This window comes from Calidris pugnax, unplaced genomic scaffold (assembly GCF_001431845.1).
Source record: "Calidris pugnax isolate Ruff unplaced genomic scaffold, ASM143184v1 scaffold70, whole genome shotgun sequence".
Taxonomy (NCBI): Eukaryota; Metazoa; Chordata; class Aves; order Charadriiformes; family Scolopacidae; genus Calidris; species Calidris pugnax.
This window is the reverse complement of record NW_015090862.1, coordinates 9,234,392-9,254,589: the sequence shown is the minus strand read 5'-3', so window position 1 is coordinate 9,254,589 and position 20,198 is coordinate 9,234,392. Positions and strand designations below refer to the sequence as shown.

The 20,198-nt window shown below is 42.2% G+C and overlaps 1 protein-coding gene across 1 annotated transcript in view; it reads left to right on the top strand.

Annotated features, from left to right (window-relative positions):
- The window catches only part of SHC4 (SHC (Src homology 2 domain containing) family member 4), a 32,389-nt gene extending 12,674 nt beyond the window's left edge, over positions 1-19,715 (top strand). Inside the window, exons 3-12 of the mRNA XM_014944274.1 lie at positions 4,856-4,919; positions 5,812-5,931; positions 7,417-7,470; positions 9,586-9,637; positions 10,973-11,099; positions 13,098-13,275; positions 14,337-14,397; positions 15,781-15,960; positions 17,410-17,663; positions 18,482-19,715. Of these exons, the coding sequence (XP_014799760.1) occupies positions 4,856-4,919; positions 5,812-5,931; positions 7,417-7,470; positions 9,586-9,637; positions 10,973-11,099; positions 13,098-13,275; positions 14,337-14,397; positions 15,781-15,960; positions 17,410-17,663; positions 18,482-18,637 (1,246 nt within the window). The 3' untranslated portion in view covers positions 18,638-19,715. The remainder of the gene's footprint in view (positions 1-4,855; positions 4,920-5,811; positions 5,932-7,416; positions 7,471-9,585; positions 9,638-10,972; positions 11,100-13,097; positions 13,276-14,336; positions 14,398-15,780; positions 15,961-17,409; positions 17,664-18,481) is intronic.
- The last annotated feature ends 483 nt before the right edge of the window (positions 19,716-20,198 follow it).

Below are 20,198 nucleotides of genomic sequence, written 5' to 3'. Positions count from 1 at the left end.
CTAAACAAAGAGGCATCTTCTGTTTTAGAGTGTTGTAGAAAGGGTCTCTAATTATGTCTGCTCCCTGTCTCGCTATATCTGTATTTGCATTCTTAGTCTCCTGATCTCTAAAATTAAAAATATTATTTACCTACCTCACCTGAATGCTGGAAAGATCAACAAATTCGTGTTTGCCAAAGTGCCTTGAGGAGCCAAAAGAGATGAGCGAGGAGGATTTATTTTCTAGTTTCTTGCTGGACTTGCATTTTCAGAGTCGCTCAGCAGGCCCAGGGCTATGAATGCCCATGGGGTGCAGAGATGCTGAATGGCAGCAGGACAGCAAGGGAAGGGCCAGGCACCGAGATGCTCTCCACCCTCGGCAGCTGCGTGGTGAGGAGACTGGCAGAGGAGATTTGGCTGCAGCAGTTTTCCAGCTCTGCCATGCCTGCCTGTGACCCAGTTCATGTGGGACATCCCTCCCATTTTGCAGAAATTTGTGATCACGAATTCTCTGTAGATGACAACAGTAATACCAAGAAATAGCAATGAGAGTAACAGGTTCCTCTGTTTGAGGGGCTTTGTATTTTTTTGAACGGTCACCCATAAACATGCTGTGCTTGCTGTTCTCAATACCTGATGTGTTCGAGATATTGCCCCAGTGCTGTGGCAGGTCCTGCCTTTGCTGGACCCTGACGTGCACTTCCCTTGTCCAGCCCTTCAGCTCTTTTCCTTTTACATGTCTCCCACTTCTGTTAAATCAAGCTGATTATTAGTCATTATGTTTGGGCATTTATGGGAAAAGGGATTCTGTATCCCAGATTGGGGCATTAACTTGCAAGACTTGAAATTGGTCAGGCAGTGAAGGGCATCTGAAATGAGCTGCTGGGGAGGGCTGGGGGAAGAAGGCTCACTTTGTTTGGAAGATTAATTTCAACTTTGTTGAGACACACAATCCCTTTCTGTTAGATAGTGTAGGCAGAGCCCTAGATGCTTAAAAGCAAATCTTCAACAGCATGCTTACTCGCTTACATCAGCCCATCTCTCGTCTTTTACTCTCATTTGGGGGAACAATAAACAAAGCAGCCCACTGTTGCTGCCAGCGCCGCTCTCCTGCATGCTCTCGGAGGAGCATCTGCCATGGGTTTAGCTCCAGAGTTGCAGACACGGAGAAAACCTGTAGACTGTACAGCAGAGCTGAGCTAAGGGGTTATGGATGCCAAAACTGGGGCTGTCCTTGTCACCCCCTCCTGCCCTTGTCACCCCCTCCTGCCCCAGTACTTGCTGAGCCCTCGCTGAGTGGGTGCAGCCTGGCCGGGCGGCTGGCTGCTAACCCACTGGGCAGAGGGAGCAGTGCCCTGTGGGGCTGGGGTTTTTGGGGAGTCAGCAAACATTCTTGGTGCTGCCGGCTCCCCCAGTACTCGGCCATGTGGGGGCTGTGGCACTCTCCCAATTCAGTGTGTCTCAGCCCAGGTGGTAGGGAGCTGCCTACAGCAGGAGCCTCTGTCTCCCAACCAAGGAGGAATGGTCCTGCTTCTCCATCCCTGTCTTACCTCTCAGATCCCACAGAACTGTCCCCAGTGAACTGTGCCGGCCTTGATCCTCACTGAGTTGGTGCTCAACAGAATAACCCCCAGTAAACTCCCCCTGCAATGGATGGGCATCTACTGGGGCCGTGAGCAGGACCTCTGGCTCTGCGGTAGGCCTGCTGCTGGTGACAGCCCAGGGGACCAAAGGGCTTAGAGCAGTATTTTTCAGGATGGCAAGAAGAGCTGACCCAAATCTCTTCCATTCACTATGGAAAGTGAAAACTGTGTCAATGAAACAATGACCAGTTTATGTAATTGTGTGGGCACTGCAGGACTGACAGACAGTGATTCCTCTTCAAATGGCAGAGGATGCCCGAGGAGTTGAGGACTACAAGAACAATTTAAATTCCTCACAGCTTTCCCGATTTCAGTCTGTGGCTCCCAGGGTTGAGTAGAGCTGCTGCAGAGTACACAAATGCAGTTATCTCATTCAGGGTGATTTAAAAGAAAGAAGTAACAAACCCCAAAGTTTGTTTTGGGGTTTGCTTTTGGATGAATGCCAAGAAGGAGAGAAAGAAAAAGCAGCAACATGACTGGAATGACAAGGCCACATTTTCTGCTACTGCCTCAGATTTGGAAGATACCAAACGGACAAGCAAATGTCAGAACCCATAAGGCTGCACATTCATCTAGATTCAAGCTGATTAACTACACGACCTATGCACAGGTATATGCCATCCAGCAGATCTAAAAGCAGAGACTTCCCCAAGCAAGTGCCTGAAAATGAGTGGCTGTAAGAATGAATTAATAGCAGATTTCCAGGAAGAAAGCACAGATACAGTAAATCCTATTTCAGTTTATCATGGACATAACCAGAATTTATTTTCTGCTTGCCCCATGGAAAGGTTAGAAGTGCTCCAGTTATAGCAGCAAAGTGTTACCAAACTGCTGCTTTTCACATATTTGAAATAATATTAGAGAAGTTTTGTTAGATCATCTGGAAAACCACCCAGAGATATGCAGCAAGAAATGTCTGTGAGAAGATGATTTCCTCTACTAAAGAGAGGTAATATAAACTATTAAGTAGAAATGATTTGCCTACTTTTTGTTCCTGTTTGCTGAACAAGTGCTTCAGAGCATGGTGAAGTGGGCAGTGGCCACACTGGCTTGTACAAGAGCAGGGTCCATCGTTGGCAGCTTTGCCTTCAAGTCCTTATTTCACATGGAATAAGGCCTGAACTTATTTGTCACCAAAATAGATGACTTCCCTGTTTTTCCAATTTGTTCTGTATCTGGTTTTCTTTCTAGGTAGAGCTAGACTTGAAGGCTCCCTTAATGTCTTGGCTCTGATTTTAATTTCCTTTAATATTGAATGAGAAGATGAGCTCTCATTTTCCAAGCTGATTATTGGAATCTGCAAGATCATCCTGCAGGATGCTTTTCCCATTTATGTTTTTTTTTCAGTTTTGGCCTTTCTCTTGGTAACACCCGAATAAAACAGGAACTAAACAAGAAGTATATCAGGAAATAACTTCAAAAGCATATTTTCAGATGTGCGGGGGGAAGTGTCTTAAAAGGCTTAAAAAAGGCAATGTGTAAAAGGCTGTGTTTCTGACCCATGTTGTGTGGCCCTTGATGCTCCTCCTCTTCCCTGCTGTTCCACTCAACGTATTAATTACATCTTATTATTTTGCCATGGGTGAGGTGTCCATTCATTTGAGAGTCTCCAGGTTGAATTTCTCAGGATGTTCTCTGGTAGGAATACTCGATGTAGCATCACTGATCTTCAGTGCTTTAAGCACATAGCCCGTCAGCACAGCAACGTCTGTGGGGCACTGAGTAGGGGGCAGCAGGGATGCTGCCATTCACCATTGCTGTCCTGGCTTCACTTGCGGTCTGATCTGTTCCCTGGGCATGACACAGGGTCCTGGGGGGACTGTGTTCCTCACCACAGCATCTCTACTTTGTGGAACATAGCTGGCTGGAGCCTCTGGCCGCTGTGTGGTCCCCTGGTATTTTTTAGCCTTTCTGAACCAAAACTTTCTCAGGAAATGAAGCCCATTGGCGTGTTCCTCCCACGTACATGCCAGGATCTGAAAACAAACTTTCCTAACTAGCTCATTTCCTAATTAGCTCTTTGGATAATAATCCAATAACATAAACAAATAATTGAACAAACTAATTCCCTTCCCCTTAAGAACAAAACAGAAGCCCAACCCTTGAAAGCCCAAGTCTGCATTCAGCCAGGAGAGAAAGGCTGAGGGTACAGCCTCAAAATAAAATCACTGCTGCGAGGGTGATGGGGGCCATCGGCGCATCTCGCCCCGGCAGCCCAGCTCACCCCAGCAGCTGGGGACACTGGGGGCTGCGGCTCAGACCGGGATGGCCAGGCAAGGTTAAGGAAATGTGCTGGGCACATCCCAGCCCGGAAAGTCACCATTTTCCCATTGACTTCAGTATCAGTCAGAAAAAGCCTGTGACTGATGGCAAGAGGGTTTTTTCTAGGAGTTATGCTAACCCTGATCAGGGCAGTCGAGCGCTCCACCGTACAGCCAATCCAGTCACCTGCTGGAGCATAGATCAGAATTTTCTTTGTTCAAGTGTGGAAAATAGGCACAGTGTGCCACTACATTATATTAAATGTGTAATTTAGCCCTCTGTGATATAGACCAATAAACACTGTGAGTGCTTTATACCTTCCCCTTCTGCTCCCCTAACTAAGAGGCGCTCAGTAGAGAATAGTGGGTGGCTGGAAAGGATGTCTAATTTGCAAAATACCTGCCAGAGAAGGAAAGATATGAACTGAGACCTTAGACTTGAAAAAGAATGGGAGAAGCTGATCACACCTCCTTATTCCCCATTGACTGTTTAAAAGAGAGAAACCCCAAACACCAGAAAGGCAATCAGGACACCCAGCTGGGCTCCATCAGCACACCCCAGCTGCTTGAAATAAGGATTAAGGTGGGGAGGATCCCCTCCCTGCCAAGCAAGAGACCCATCAACTGTACTGAGAAAAAGGATTTAAAGGCGTTAGGTTGTTTGAGTTTTTTGTGGTTACTCAATGTGTTTTTTTTTTAAAATCCCAAAGTTTCATGAGGTGAAACTGTTGGGGTTTATGAAGAAAAAAAATCAACCCAAACCAGGCTGCTGAATCATTGTATTTTGTGAAATAGGTTCTTTTTTTCAACAGTGGGAGGAAAGAAGAAAGAAAAACAACTGTGAAAGACCTTCCAGAAGATTTAAGCGTTTATAAGTGGGATGATAACAATAAATCGCAGGGTTGCTGGCCCTGTTACAGGTGATGCATGTGAAATGATCCAACAGTTTGTGCTGTATTTTTCTATTTGCAGGGAAGCAATAAGCCGACTGTGTGAAGCTGTATCAGGTACAAATGGAGCTATAAAAAAGCGGAAGGTAAATGCTATTTTAGCTGAACGATTAATTTTCTATATGTACTTTGGATAAGCAGGATATGTGATTTTTCTAACAGGTTTCAGTCCATGCTGGAGTTAGTGCACATTAATCCACATGAACTCAGTACAACATGACAGAGTGCTTGTAGCAGGGTGTTTAGCCTGCTCAGTTTGGGGCCAAGGCTGTGCCATACCTTACTTTCTTCAGGATTAATGCTTTGCCCAAGGTTCCTGCTACTACCAGCCTTTGCAGTGCTCAATGCTTTACAAGTTTTAGCTTGTGGCTGGTAAAATGTAGGAGGCCCTTTTAGTAGCAAAAGGAAGCTTGTTTACTGGAGGGTTAACCTGGTTGTTATTTATATTAAAAAAAAAAAAAGAAACACAACTAAAATTGCAGTGTTTAATGGGTCAGTCATTTATTTAATAACTGGGATGCAGTGAGGGGCAACGTCAGTGGCTGCTGTTGGGTTGTGTCCAGTGGAAGTTACTGATTTCCTTCTGTAACTGTGGGGCTCAGGAGGAATGAACATGCTCCTGAAAAATGAATGCATGAGAGAATGTCTTGATTTACTCAGAAGCACTTCATCCCTAGGAAACGAAGCAGAGTTCAGCAGAAAAATTACACGTTCTGAATGACTGAGCCAGCTATAACATTTAGCTCACTGGGATTTTGCTTTAAAACTTTTTTCCCATTATTGACATAAAAACCATGCCTACAAGTAGTTTACACAAAGCTGATGTTTGTCAGAAGTTCTATTTGCATTTGATGAAGCCATTATCCTTGTTCCATTGAAATTCTCAATAAGAGATCATAAAATCTACTTGGCTTTGATACGTTTCTGCCCCTGACAGACTCGGCTGACAGCCTCTTGCTTTTGTTTCTTTGTTCAAAGCCTCCAGTGAAGTTTCTGTCTTCTGTGCTTGGCAAAAGTAACCTTCAGTTTTCTGGCGTGAATATAAAGCTGACCATTTCAACAAGCAGCCTGACTTTGATTAATGTTGACACGCAGCAGGTAGGATACATATAAATCACTGTCTTTTTCTCCATGCTACTGTATTCACCTCATTTTGTGGCTTCTAAAGGAAAGGCTGGACACTTTGAAGGGAAAGCAGCACCTTTTAGTCTTCTTGTGCATGCCTTGGTAAAGCTGAAGTCTCTGAATTTAAAAATGAGAGCACTTTGGAGGAATTGAACACGCAGCATGTGCCCTTTTGGTTTATTATGCTGCCTTCCATGGGGAGGGATCCTTAAGCACTTGGCAAACTGTTTCTCTGTGTGTCTCTGCCTGTACAGTGCCTGATAAACAAGGCACTAGTCCTCACTAGAGTTTCTGTCAAGTCCTAGGGAAAAAAAATAATCGATATAAATAATGAGTCAGAGCTTGGCTTTGGTGTCGTTCAAAGCTATTTTACAGCTGGGTAATATATGTGCATAATCAGTTACACTATGCAAAGTCTCTGGGCTCCATCGAGATGTGTTTCTGAGAGCCTGGATCTGCCCTGGAACTGGGGTGTGCTCCCTTCTTGGCAGATGTGATGAGGAGCTTCATCCTGCCCACCGAATTCCTCTGTTCAGCTGTTGGCTTCAGCTCCCGGCACGATCTCGCTGGGGGCCAGCATTGGGTTTCACTCTGAGCTAAAGTAGGGGAACACCACGGAGGTAGTTTTGGCTCACTGGCTCTGAGGAGCTAATGCCAGGTGAAGCTCTGGGGGTTGGCAGGTGAAATATGGTCCTTTTAACCTGTTCCTGTTTGTAACAGGACCAAAAGCCAGTTGGGCAGATCTCCTTCCAAATGCACTGATGTGCCCTGTCACCGCACACATGGGCGTGCAGGGGACTGTGCAGGGAAGTTCTTTCTAGGTCTTTCATTACTAGACCTTTGTTAATGGGAAATTCCATTTATTCTATTATTGTACTACCACCATGTTTCATTGTGTTCTCACCTGCATATTCTGTTGTACTTGATTTTATAATAAAGAACAGTTTGTCTCCAGAGAGGAGGTAGTGTTTGAAACCATGAATGGTTGATTTGGCTAGTGAAATCTCTACCAGGTAACAGTTTGGTAGTAGTGCTGAGAGAGAATATAATCAGAGTATCGGTAGGGCCTGTTTGTAAAAATGCTACCATTGTATACGCCATGCATTTAAGTAAACTAAAATTAATTAATTTCTCAAGACTTTGTAATCCAGTGTCTCCAGTTATTCCCCTTTCAAAGTCTCATTTAGCTTCATACTGACCAGGCTAGAAGTTGGTGGTTGAATACATTCTGAAAACCCTTTAAGGAAGATTACTTAGGGACGTAGACATTACTGAACGTGAATAGGTAGCCTCAAAAATATTCCTATTTTTGTCTCTTTCCTTCACAAATGATTCGTGCATGTATTAACGGATTGGGTTGTCATGAACTTAATTGCTTGCTCTATGAAGATATATGCTCTGCTGTTTTCTAAATGTCTGGCACATAAGCATGTTTAACTAGTTTGTCATGCTTTTCAGATTATTGCCAACCATCACATGCAGTCCATCTCATTTGCTTCTGGAGGTGACCCAGTAAGTATTGATTTATAAGATATACTTCCGCAGGTATAATGAAATTATTATGAGAATAAAACTACCTGCAAATACTTTGCTTCATCCCCTCCTATCCACAAGCACTAATAGGGCATGCTGCACTTCGGGATCATGACCAGTAATACAAGAAAACTGAGGAACTGAGACTGGAAAGGAGATGTGGAATAGAGACTGAGTGGATCTTTGATAGATACATATAGTTAACTTTCCTGTTGCCCAGCCTCAGTTCATTCAAAAGCCCTCAGACTTGGGGATCTAAAAAATAAGAACACAAAATCATAGAAATTGCATCAGTTCTGTGGTCCCTGTAATCCAATACCTGTCACAAAAATGGTCAGCACTGGAACATCTACATTTTTAGGCAAAGTTGAGTAAAACAAACAGCTCCTACGAGACAGATACTACATAACGACCTTCTTCCTGCAGATATGGGTTTTTCTTCTAGAATCATAGTCATGAAGTCATTGATGTTTTCAAGCAAGAGGTTTTCTATCCTCTTCCAAACTCTTCACTGCAATGCAATGGTTGGAAGCTGGGAATTTGTTACCCATAAACATGCCCGATTCCCTCTTTGAATCTAAGCAAGCCCAGCCCTGCCAGTGTTCTGAATTTTGGCAGCTTGTTCAGGTAATTTTTCCAAAATCCCCATTACATTTAAAATGAGTGATAGTTTCCACAGGCCATGTCTCTTCACCTGCCCCCATGTCCTGGGTCTAAGCACAGTTCAGTGTTAAGAAGTAGCAATATTCTGCTCAAGAATAAAGCCTATTCTGGCTTTATTTTAAAGCAAAGTCATCCATGCATGTACATAAACATTACAAAGGTATAAAAATAGCAGGTACTGCTCCAGTTATTTTAGTTTCTAGTTTCTCTCTAGATCTAATTTATTTTAAAAGTGTATCCTAAAATATTTATGAACTTTAAGAAAAATCTGAAAGGAAAAGGAAGGAAATTGAGTTTGCTGAATGCATAAGAAATATTTAGCTTGCTTTCTTTTAATGGTATTAACTTTGGAGATTTAAAAAAAAAAATATCTAGGGCAAGTTCTGCTGGCCCTAAGACCTGCCTCCCCTGTCGTTCATTGTGAATTATTAAATGATGGTTCTTGTGCATATTGCAAATGGGGGCCTTGTTTCCTGCCAGCTGATTGCATCTTCCCTCAAGAGAGCCATGCCTTTAAGCTACGAATTGCATTTTCCCCATCCCGCCTTAAAGATCCAAAATAACAAAATGCGTCTTTAATAATTAAAAGAATGTTATTCATTACCTCACCATTTTTACTATAACACTGAATTATCAAGCGACTCTTTGCTTTTGCAGTATGACTAGAAATGTTAATTTTTCTATTCCAGTTCCCTTTTCATTTGACTAGAAAAAGTGAGGATTATTTCAACGTTGGCTGGAAGGAGAATCTGAAACAGACAACTGATTATACTGAGGTTGCCTGATCTTAGCAGCAGCCTTGAGATCCAGAGTAATTTAACCTGATCATAGCCAGCCTAAGATCAGGCAGCAGCAATTGAGATCAGATACCAATTGTGTTATGTTTAAAGATCAACTTTTCTCTAAGATGCCCTCAAAACTCAGTCTTCATGCTACAAATTGGGAATATTCTCACTTGTCTGTTGTGTTATATTCGCACTATTTTATCTTCCACTGCTACTGATAAGGACGTTCCAAGCTAACAGCGGTGACTGGCAGCCACGCAGCCCTGAAGCGTTACACAGGAGAGGCTTTGAGCTCCATGGGGGCAGCGGAAGAGAGCAGCATTGCTTGCTGATGAGGCACAAGTTGTGTTTCTACTCCTGTTGCAGAGTTTGGAATTGAAAACACAGGCTATTGAAGACCCAAAAAATGCCAAATGGTCTAGTGCATTTATTACAAGAAGATTTCGGGACAAATACTGTGTCGCCAGCCACCAGTATGTCACTGATTTTTCCTTAGCCCACTTTCCTAGTACCTCCAGTTGTTTTCCCTGAAAGAAGCACACTTGCTAAAGCTAAGCAGATCCCACTATACTCAGTTGCTTTGCTGTGGTGGTAGGGTTGTTCATACTTATAATTTTAAAGACATTTGTTGTTTTCTTTCCTATAGGATACAACAGACTACGTTGCATATGTAGCCAAAGATCCTGTTAATCAGAGAGGTACGGAAACAATTTTCAGATTGTTATAATTGTTTATATGATTGCTTTATCTGTACCAAGGCATTGTTTGAGTCTTAAAATAAGAAAGCTGCTGAACAGCTCAATATTCTGTACAATTTTTGACTTCCCTGTACGGATCTGGGTGATGGTATGCAGGCTGTGGCTTTAAATGTCATATTCCTTATGCAGCAAAGTGAGAAAATGCAGGTCAGACTAAAGCTGCACATGGAGCTGCAGGGGTAGAAGCCTTCCTGAGCTGGCCTTACCTGGGGAGGAAGGGCAGAGCCCAACAAGGTGAGCAGCTGCCCTGCTTTGGGACAACTTCCAGATGAGGGAAGGGCAGTGAATGTGCCTCCTCATGTAACCCAGCCTTCTGGGTATGTTGCTGGAAGGCAGGGTGGGGTATATGCTCACTCATGTGTAGAAGACCTTCTCCCCTCTGGAGGTTAACCCAGGGGGTAAAAGTCCTTTCCATCACTCTCATTATTTGCCTGCAGTACAAGACAGACTGGCCTTTGGCTGCTTCTTTTCTGCCACAGAGCTCTCAGAGCAACACTGCCGATGGCTATGAGGTTGGTAGTGGCAGCTCACAGGAGATCTCACTCTAAAGGGCCATGGATGGCTCAGAAGATCAGGATGCTTTCTAGAAAAGCTGGGATGGAGCCTTTCAGTCTGGCCTGCCACCCCTCTGTAGCTCCATCACCGCTATTTTAACTAATTTAGGGCACCCTGCGAGTTCACCAGTAAGTCCTGTATTGATGCTGGGATGTGCAGAACTCCTGTGCCTGCAGGCAGGGCTGGCAGCTGGCCCAGCACCATCCCTGAGTGCTGTCTCTTGGTGGCTCTGCAGAGGGGAGAGTTGGGCCTGGGCACAGGGCACTTGCCACTGGTGTGAGTTTCCAGGAGTTGTGTGTGAGAACAAGGACTAATGGCAGAAACATGGTCTTGCCCTGAGGCAGCCCTGCCCCAGGCTTCCACAGCCACCTGCACTTGTTTTCATGCTATTTCCCAGGAAAACCGCACGCTGGCAGGGCTGGTTCTCTCCCCTGCTTCTGCTTACTGCCAGGCAGGGAGAGAAAAGGAGGTACAGGAGCACCGCATGCAGGAAGCATAAATGGAGAGTTTCTTTTATTGAGGAATAAATTGATACTATGATTAAAAAATACCTAAAGCAATTCCCTTAACACGTTGAAAATCTCAGGCTGTATAATGTCCTAAAGCTATCTAGATGCATAATTTCATGCCCAGCTTTTTTGCTGTAAGCAATATAGCTTGTGTCTCTATTTTCTGGTATAAAATGCATTTACTTAATTAAAGTAAGGTGTCTCTTTGCAGCATGCCACATACTGGAATGTCCCAATGGGATGGCGCAGGAGGTGATAAACACCATAGGGCAGGCTTTTGAGCTCCGGTTTAAACAGTACCTGAAGAACCCATCTAGCCTGGTTACGGCTAATGAAAGGTCAGCACTTTCTCAGTCACTTAAATGGTGGTCTCCTTCTCTTCAGTACTTTTCAGGAAAACAATGTACTCCAAAGAGTGAGCCATAAATAAGATGCTTTGGATATGTTTTCTGGACATATGCTAACTGTAATATATGATGTATGTACAGGATATAATAGACTAAAATTAACTCATTCCAGTGAACGCCAGTTGATTTTCATGACATTTGTAGAGGTGCATAACACAGAATTTAGCTGTATTGTTCCTTAGCTAAAAGAACCTTATCTTAAGTCATGCAAGTAAGTTGAATAAATGTCCAAATTACTCCACCTAAGTAAGTTCAGCTCTATAAATACTGCGTGTGCACACACACACTCTGAGCTCAGTCCTGACCCACTCCAAGTTTAAGCTACAGCTGTGGAAAGTGTGTGGTGAGGAAAAAAAGCCATTGTAATTCACCTTTCCTGGCAGGGACCTCAGATTTCACCTGGTGTGACTTATATCAGCTTCGTGTACTGAAATAAACACAGCTACCACTTGGCATTTTAAAGTATGAAGCCCTGTCCTCTGCCAGTTGCTCAAAATATGGGGCCTAGATTAATTTCTGGACTGCAATTCCCCATTTCAATTACCTTTTCTCCATTGCACTGGGGGGACAATGCTTGCTCTAATTTATGGCTCTCCTCACAGGTTAGCCATGCCTATTTTTCTCAGTCTTCTCTTTACTGTAATGCCAAATTTGATTATTTGCTGCCTCCCAGGAGCAGGGAAAGCCGTAATGCTGCTTAGCTGTGTCCTGAGCCCCGGGAGTCGCTGTGCGGGTGGTGTCACTGGTGCAGTGTCTGATGCAATGCAACACAACTGGTTTTATGAAACAACAGCAGCCCCAGCTCTAGTTCTGTATTTATTTCATTGTATATAGTGGTTCTTGCCATTCCACTGCAAACACTGGTCTGTTTTCCCTGGGGACAATAACCAGAGGAAGAGCCTATGAAACTGTGCGAGGTTATGCCACAAGTAAATCGGAGCACGGAGAAATGGAAGGGGCTAATTAGATTCCCTCCCTGAGCCTCACCCGCAGCCAGCCTCGGAGAATGGTCCTCGGGCAGGGAAGTCGGATATTGCTGTGTGAATGAGTCACTCGCTTCCAAACTACTATGAATCACATAATCAAATACTTGCACTGCATATCACATAATCAACTACTTGAACTTTATCTTTTTCCTGCTCGAGGCCTTTTATCCAATTATATTCTTGTTAAACAGAGAAGTAAGATTTGAGATGAGCTTTTTATTTCGGGACCGGAGACAGTACAGGAAGCACCTAGTTGTTTTGCAGTGTATCAGCTGTACATTTAAACTATCATCATTCTGATTTAGCTCAAGAAAAACACTGGGTGCTCTCTCCACATCAGCCAGTGTTTTCTTCAAACTGAAACAGTTATATTGATTATGGTTATTAAAATCAGGGTACATTCCACTCACAAAAAATATATATATATTTTTTTGGTAGCAATATTTGATTTTCTAAAACAGTTGCAGACTTGTCTAACTAAATGCCATGAGGTTTTAATTTTCTTTTGTAAATCACACCCCCTCTCCTTACCTCCCCACCAATCTCTAGATTTATACAGTTGAGACAAGAAGCCAGGGGAATTAGCTTTATGGTGTATATTTTAGACACCTTAATGAATGATGCACTGGCACTCTTCTCTTAATGTTTCAGTAGGTGGCTCTTATATTTTTAAAGTCAAAGAAAAGGGATCTGGGCTGACCGGTGCTAAGAAAATGACTGTACCTCCCTGGACTCCAGACTACAATGATTCCATGTTTAGTTCAGGAAAATGTAACTGGAAAAATAAACACCTCTGAAAGTTCAGGTCCAAAGCCCGTTACAGCCTCCATATGGCTAATCTGTGTATTGTGCGATGTGCAAACACTGGGGATGTTTGCCTACAATAGAAAGCAGTTGATTACATCAGTTGCCTTTTTTTTTTTTTCCCCCCATATTTTTTCAGCGAGGCAGCAAATGCTAATGGATCAGCTGGGAATTCACAGGAGAGAGAGGATCATGAATATTACAATGAAATTCCAGGGAAGGAGCCTCCCACCGGCGGAGTGTTAGACATGCGAATGAAAGTGCAAACAGACCAAAGGTCTAACTGTCTTAAACAGTGCAAAAAGCAGTATTGCGTGGTAAGTACATCATCTTCTGTGATAACTATTCGCTGCCTATTATGGGAATGAATAATAAAGTGTTACTGTGGTGTAAAGCACAGCATTAACAGCAGAACCAGGTCCTGATTATCCTGGGAAAGGGGTTTTTAGGCTAGATTTAATGATGCTTAGTACATAATTGAATCCCAAAGCACTTTCTGAATATTAACTGGTTTGTCCTTAGAGTACTTTTAGGAGACCAAGTAATATTCCCTTGTTCACTTGTTAGCTGTGAGGAGAAAATAGATACAGATTTAAATAGCTTGTCTGAGAGAACATCTGCAAAATTTGGAACCTCCTGGCTTCTGATTCTGTGATCTGATAAATATTTCATCCTGTCCATCTTGCTCTGCAACCTATACATACAACGCTAACTGATTGCAATGTACATACAACATTAATTACCCTGGAAGTGTTTCAAGAGGCTCCGTTAAATTGGCCAGCACAGCAAAAGATGCACATATCTGTGGCCCTTGTCTGGGACAGAGGGGGATAAAACCCCATCAGTCAGGGAGTAAAACCAGCTGAGTTCAGACAGCATAAACTTCAAAGCCTGTTGTGAGTTCTTGGGAACAACAGCACTTTCCCAGTCAGGGCAGCCAGCACCATAGCTTTGCTCGGAGGCAGCCCAGGCAGACGTGCACACTGGAATCCAGTCGGTGCTGTCTAATAAGTTGCTATTTCCAAGTGTTATTTGTGCCTGGTGGCAAATGCTCCCAGGTTCTTGTGTGTTCCTGTGCTACCGCTCCATCCATTTTTTGCCTTGTTAACCTCAACCATCCTCCACATCTCTGCTGCTGTCTCCACCTCCCCAACAGTTCTCTAAAAAAGTGTTGGACTATATCCTTGAGCTTGCATTTGAAGCTCTCCAGAGAAGAAGAGTATCAGCATATAAGATTACTTGAGGAGATAGGAAGATTTTGGTGAAGAAGATATGTTTAGTTACCTGTATCCCGATTAACTGGTGCATGGATGTTTTAAAGTTAGCTGAGGTTTCTAAGGGACTAGTTTATGTGACTGTTTTAATGATTTTTCTACAGCCAGGCAGCCCGACATTCATCAATATATATGAAAATTGCCCAGAAGAAAGCAAAACTGTGGGTATGTACTCTGTTTTCCTTCTCATGCATATGCAGAATTAACCAAGACAGACTGCTTAGAAGAGCTGCCCCTTGGCTTTCAATACAGTGGTGAAAACTGTTCTACTTAGTAGGTCATTTCTATTTCCCTAGATGAAGGGCAGACAAAAAAGCCTTACAGCTTTTGTAAAGGCCACTAATCTATCTTCATGTTTGCTGGCAGACTTACCCGTTTTACTTGTCATGATACTGTACAGTAGCTCTTCATGGTTTTGGGTTTTTTATTCTCTTTCATACTCTTTGTTGTTTTATTCCCTTTCATACCCTTTGAAAAAGGAAGATACTTTGTGGCTTATTGGTCTCTCAAAATATTCCTTCCCCCTACAAATGCTCCATGAGACCCAAACCATCAGCATTGGGTGGTTGTTCCAACAGAGCCTGATTCCAGAATCACTGGGTGCTCAGTGTGACTTGCCCTTCCCCTGCCTCGGGCGCCTTTGTGCCCAAGGTCAATTTGCCTTTAGCAAAACCTGCTCTCTGGGACCCCAGCAGATCACCAGCCTCCATCCCTTTCTGGCCTTCCCTTGCCACAGCTGATGCCCTGAGCGCATTTCCTCAGCTCATCCCTGTCACTGCCCAATGTAGTCCTTTCTGAATTCCCACCTCCACCGCTCTAAAGCGATCCATTACCCTGTCTGCAGGGGATAATGCAGGTTCTTGTGTTATTTCTGATTTAAGGAAAGGAGAATCAAATGGTTTCTACAAGGAGAGGGTGAACAAATAAAAGAATGAATGAATGAATAGATCTATGAATAAAACGTTTGCTAAAGAGCAAAAATATGCGTGCTATTTGGCTAGCTGAAGTGCTATTATTTTCATACCCTGCAGGGGATCTTCTGTTAGCCTGTTCCTAGGCTTGGATCCTAACCTGACAGATGTGGCTGTGGCTCTCCAGGCAGAGCCACAAAGCGCCAACCTCCTCCATCTTCCCTGCTCCACCAGAGTAACAAGAGAAAATTGTTCAGCTTCCCACAAATTTTTGTGGTGCAGAGGGGAAGGAAAGGGTTTTGCAACAAACATATAGGGCTTGTGTCTCTGTAGAGTCACATGTATTAATTTCTTTTCAATCAGTGGGGGGTTTACTGCTGACATTGATTGAAAGAGAACTGAACCAGTGTGGAACATTTTTGACAACTTCATTCTAACTCATTTTGGATAGTGTACCTGGAGGAAAGGTAGCTACAAAGAAAACCGAGTTCATCTGCCAATTTTTCTTTTCCTTCTAAATGACTTTAGTGGGATATATATAAGAATGACAATGTTCCTATTTCAGCTTTTATGGTTATTTTAACTTGAATTTAAAAAAAAAAAAAGGAAACCTGTGCATACTATATACTAATTGCAGGTAACTGTGGTGAAAGATCACAGAAGACAAAAAAAGAGGCCACGTTATTGAAGCCTGCCTACAAAACAGATCTTTTTGATGATCCGTGTTACATCAACACACAGACCCTGCAGTCCACAGTCTGTACAGCCCGTGGTACAGCACCAGCACAGACCCACGGGAGCCCGCTGCGTCAGGCCAGTAGGTTCCCATTGCAATACTGTGTTTTTCTAAGCTTTGAAAAGAGGGAGTCTTGGCAGCTGTGTGCATGGAGAACGACTTTGGTTTCCCCATAAGAAATATAGAAAAGACAGGGGGTAAGAAATCATTCCTGGTTGGTTTTTTTGCTTGTTAAATTCAAGGCAAAGAGGATTAAAGGTTAAAAGTAGTGATGGTAAGCAAGCAAAATAACCTTTCATCTTCTGTAGTTGACTGTTGACAATAGTGTCACGTTTCCCACAAGTAATAATAAGCAAGTCTTTAAGATGATATGAAAGCTTGGGGGTGCACCATACCTCAAGAGGGTTCTCCTCTATGCTTAAGATCTTAACCACTCTGAGGTGGAAGCAGCCTCAGATGGCTTTGCTTCACAGGCAGTAGCATGCAAGGTCAAAACGGGATCGTTATGACCGCCTTTTCTAGATTCTTGCATAAGTGACGATTGAATTTCATCCAATAATTTCTAAATCAAACTGTTTGATCAGTAGTATCTATTAAATATATGTCAAATTAAGTCTTGATTTACAGACCTGGAATGGTGGATATCCATTAAGTGACTATATACTTGCTACTGATTTTCCTCATTATTGAAAATACTTATTAACTTTGCTTTTTATGGTTTCCCACTGAGTCTGTCAGAGTTGGCTCCACACAAGAAAGTGGGCAAAGGACTGGACAGAACTACAGTAAAGGAAATCTGTGACCATTGAGGCATTTCCAACCCGGGGCTGTATTATGCTCCAAAAGGAACTGGCCATATCCTGAGGAGCCTTAGATTGCACAATTCCATTGAAGAAGGGGTATCCTCTTATTTTCCTTAGAAAAATCCTGCCTGTGAATCATTTGCAGTTAGACTGGCTATATCCCAAACCACCCAGTTTTGTTAGTACATTCAGTAATTGTTCGTTTTTTCACAGCAGATGCATCATGCTGTAGTCCTTCCCTTCTGGCTACGTTGGCCATCTTGTCTTACATTCCTGCACATAGCTGAAGCCACTCAACAAGACTCTCCCAATGATCCCTGACAATCTCTTCAGAGGTTTTTTTTTTCTAAAAAAAAGAAAAAAGTGGCTAAAACCCAACAAAAATCTTGTTTTTACAGGGAAGGTTTGACTTTTTAATACAACCAAAGAAATACAAACCTAAAACAGTAGAGCATCAGCAAAATTCCTGTTTCCAGTCCCTGTTGCCTAGCGACCCAAGGCTTTCCCATCTAAGGTATGGGAGGAGATGGTGTGATAATTTTACCTAATGCACTGGAGGGTTGTGAGCATTCATGTGTGCTCTGTAAGTCTGTAAGGTTGGCTTGATCACAGCTTCAAGACTGAACCATTTGAATGTTTTAAAAGCTATAAAAAATATTGTCTTGCATCCTTTTAGGATGAAGTCCTAGGTGAAGTGTCCAATACATTCCCTTTCATTTAATTTTAGAGTTACCGGAAGCTGTTCAGCAGAGTGCCACAAGCAACACAGCTGGTCTCGGTGTTCTGCCACAAATAAAGCAACAGCTAAAGAATGAAGATTGTTACCATGGCAAATTAAACAGGAAAGCAGCAGAGAGCCTCTTAGTCAACGATGGGGATTTTCTAGTGCGAGAGAGCACAACGTCACCTGGTCAGTATGTCCTCAGTGGACTTCAGGGAGGGCAAGCGAAGCATCTGCTCTTGGTGGATCCTGAGGGCAAGGTATGAACAGTTCATATACTGAAATTTCAGGACTGCTCAGATATTTCAGTCAAAATGCATGGGTGCGTTCCAGGAAGTGGAACTGATCTGATTCCCTCCGGGTGAATTTAAATTTAGCCAGTGACTTCTGTAGGTTTGAAGTTCAATTTAAGAACTTATAAGTACCAAAGTACCGTGGAAATAGAAGTGAGGTACTTAAATATTGTTGTTAGTATTGTAATTAGTGTATACACTTAATGAATCCTTTGAGTTGTTATTATATTGCTAGAAAAATAACCCTAACATTAAATAATGGATTTGATTAGTAACACATTTCTGAATCATAGAATAGTTTGGGTTGCAAGGGGCCTTTAAAGGCCATCTAGTCCAGCCCTCCTGCTGTGAGCAGGAACATCTTCAACTAAATCGGATTGCTCAGAGCTTTGTCCATCCTGATGAACTTGAATGTCTCCAAGGATGGGGCATCTACCACCTCTTGAGTGACCGCTCTCAGGTGAGAGAGTAAATCAGGAAAGTAATCCTCCGTGGGATTTAGTGAAAAATACCTCTCTTCTGTGGAGAAAAAAAAAAAAAAAAAGAGTTTACTTCATTCCCCTGGGCAGAAGCAGCCTAGTTCTACATACAGTCTCTTTAACTTGGTCCTCTGCTTTTCATGTCAGCTAATGATAGGTCAAAGGACAGGTTTCAGTTACTGTCTATAGCCCTGCTCCATTGACTTCAGTGGCTTAAACGCCTTTTGACTTCAATGTGCTAGTCTCATGTCCAACCATTATAAGCACAGTCTAACCATATATATATTCTTTTGCTTCTTTCATTAGGTGAGAACCAAAGACCACGTATTTGATAGTGTGGGTCATCTTATTCAGTATCACATGGAAAATAATTTGCCAATCATCTCTTCTGGAAGTGAGGTGAGCTTGAAGCAGCCTGTAAAGAAAGAGAGTAATGTGGGACACATGCAATATCACAAATAATCCCTTGGATCTCACAAATCCCAAGACAATTCATATCTGAAAACTGTACCGAGAACTTTCTGTTATGAAGACAATTCAAAAGAGTATAGACTGCACTTTCTGCTGCTGTTCCAGAAGATACCCTTTTGTGTGTGTATGTATGAATATATGTATATGTGTATATCTATGTAGATCTATAGAGATCAACAAGCATAGTTATATAGATATATGTAATCTTAATGAAATTACACCTTCGGAGTGTGAGATTCATTTGTGAGAAGGTATTTTAGACATGCACAAATGTCACTTTCAAGGTCATACTGAATCAGTAACTATTTAAAAGCACAATTAAACCTCTACATGCAAAAGCTCACTTGAACGAACTGCTGGAACATTAGTATGTGCCTTTTAGCATAGAATTATTGGAAACCAATATTATTTATACTGAATTAGTTTTGGGTGGATAAACAAACATGTCTAAGCTTTTAACTATTTGCCAAAACAAATACAATTTGAATATTACTACAATGCCATCTGCTTTCGATAGACACTAACAATTTCATTTTGCTTGTAACAGCACTTTACTAGCAAGTAATGTTTGAAATGAATAGCATTCACAATTCAGAAAGGTTGTCCGGTTTCTTAGTCATTTTTTATCACTGTCTGACTACTCAAAGATTTGAGATTATGCAACATTTACGAAGTTGAAATTAATATATGTAATATAATTTTGGAATAGAACTTGGTAAAGGACAAGCATGCTAGTTCCTAATATTTTTGTCTTGCATATGATTTTATTATTATTACCAATTAATACTGGAGACATCTCTTTTTAAAGGTAGGCTAAATATATTTTCATTGATTACATAGTTGTTTACAAACTATAGAAGCTGAACAAAACTAATCATACATTTTGAGAGAGAACTATTTAAAAGACTGTTTGAACTTTGCATGTGCCCTTATTCAATGTTCTTTCCAAAACAAGATATGATTTTTCCCATTCTTCACATAGAGTCCATTTGTTCCTAAACATGGAAAAAAAAATCTTTTAAAGGAAACCTATGAATTGTTTTGCCACAATAAATACTCTAAATACGAACAATCCTATATGCAGAGTGAACTGTGATTTCTTGGGCTTCCTGTTGAAGAAACAGTGATTTAATAAGTAACTGGGTCAAGGCAGGGGGGATTTGGGGAATGAACTGGTAGTCCTGGTGATGGCCTGAGAAAATTGTGCCTTTAAGATAAGCAATGTCTTCTGGCATGAGCGGGAACATTCCCTCTGTCTCCCAGCCCACCAGCTCGGTTCCATAAGGCAGACAATTGTTGCGGAGTTCACTAATTGCTGGAAGACTTGGCTATAAAAAAAAAATACATTCTGTTCTTTTGCCTGTGTTTGTGTGAAACGGGACGCTATAGAAAGAACTCTTTCCTCTAGAAAACAAGAGGGGTCATATACAAATAAAATTATTGAAGACATAAGCTTTCTTGGAGGGGAAAATATGATGTAAAGAGCCACACTTGGAGCTGACTACAAAACATCTTTATTCTTATCCTTGGCTAATAAGCATAAAATATATTT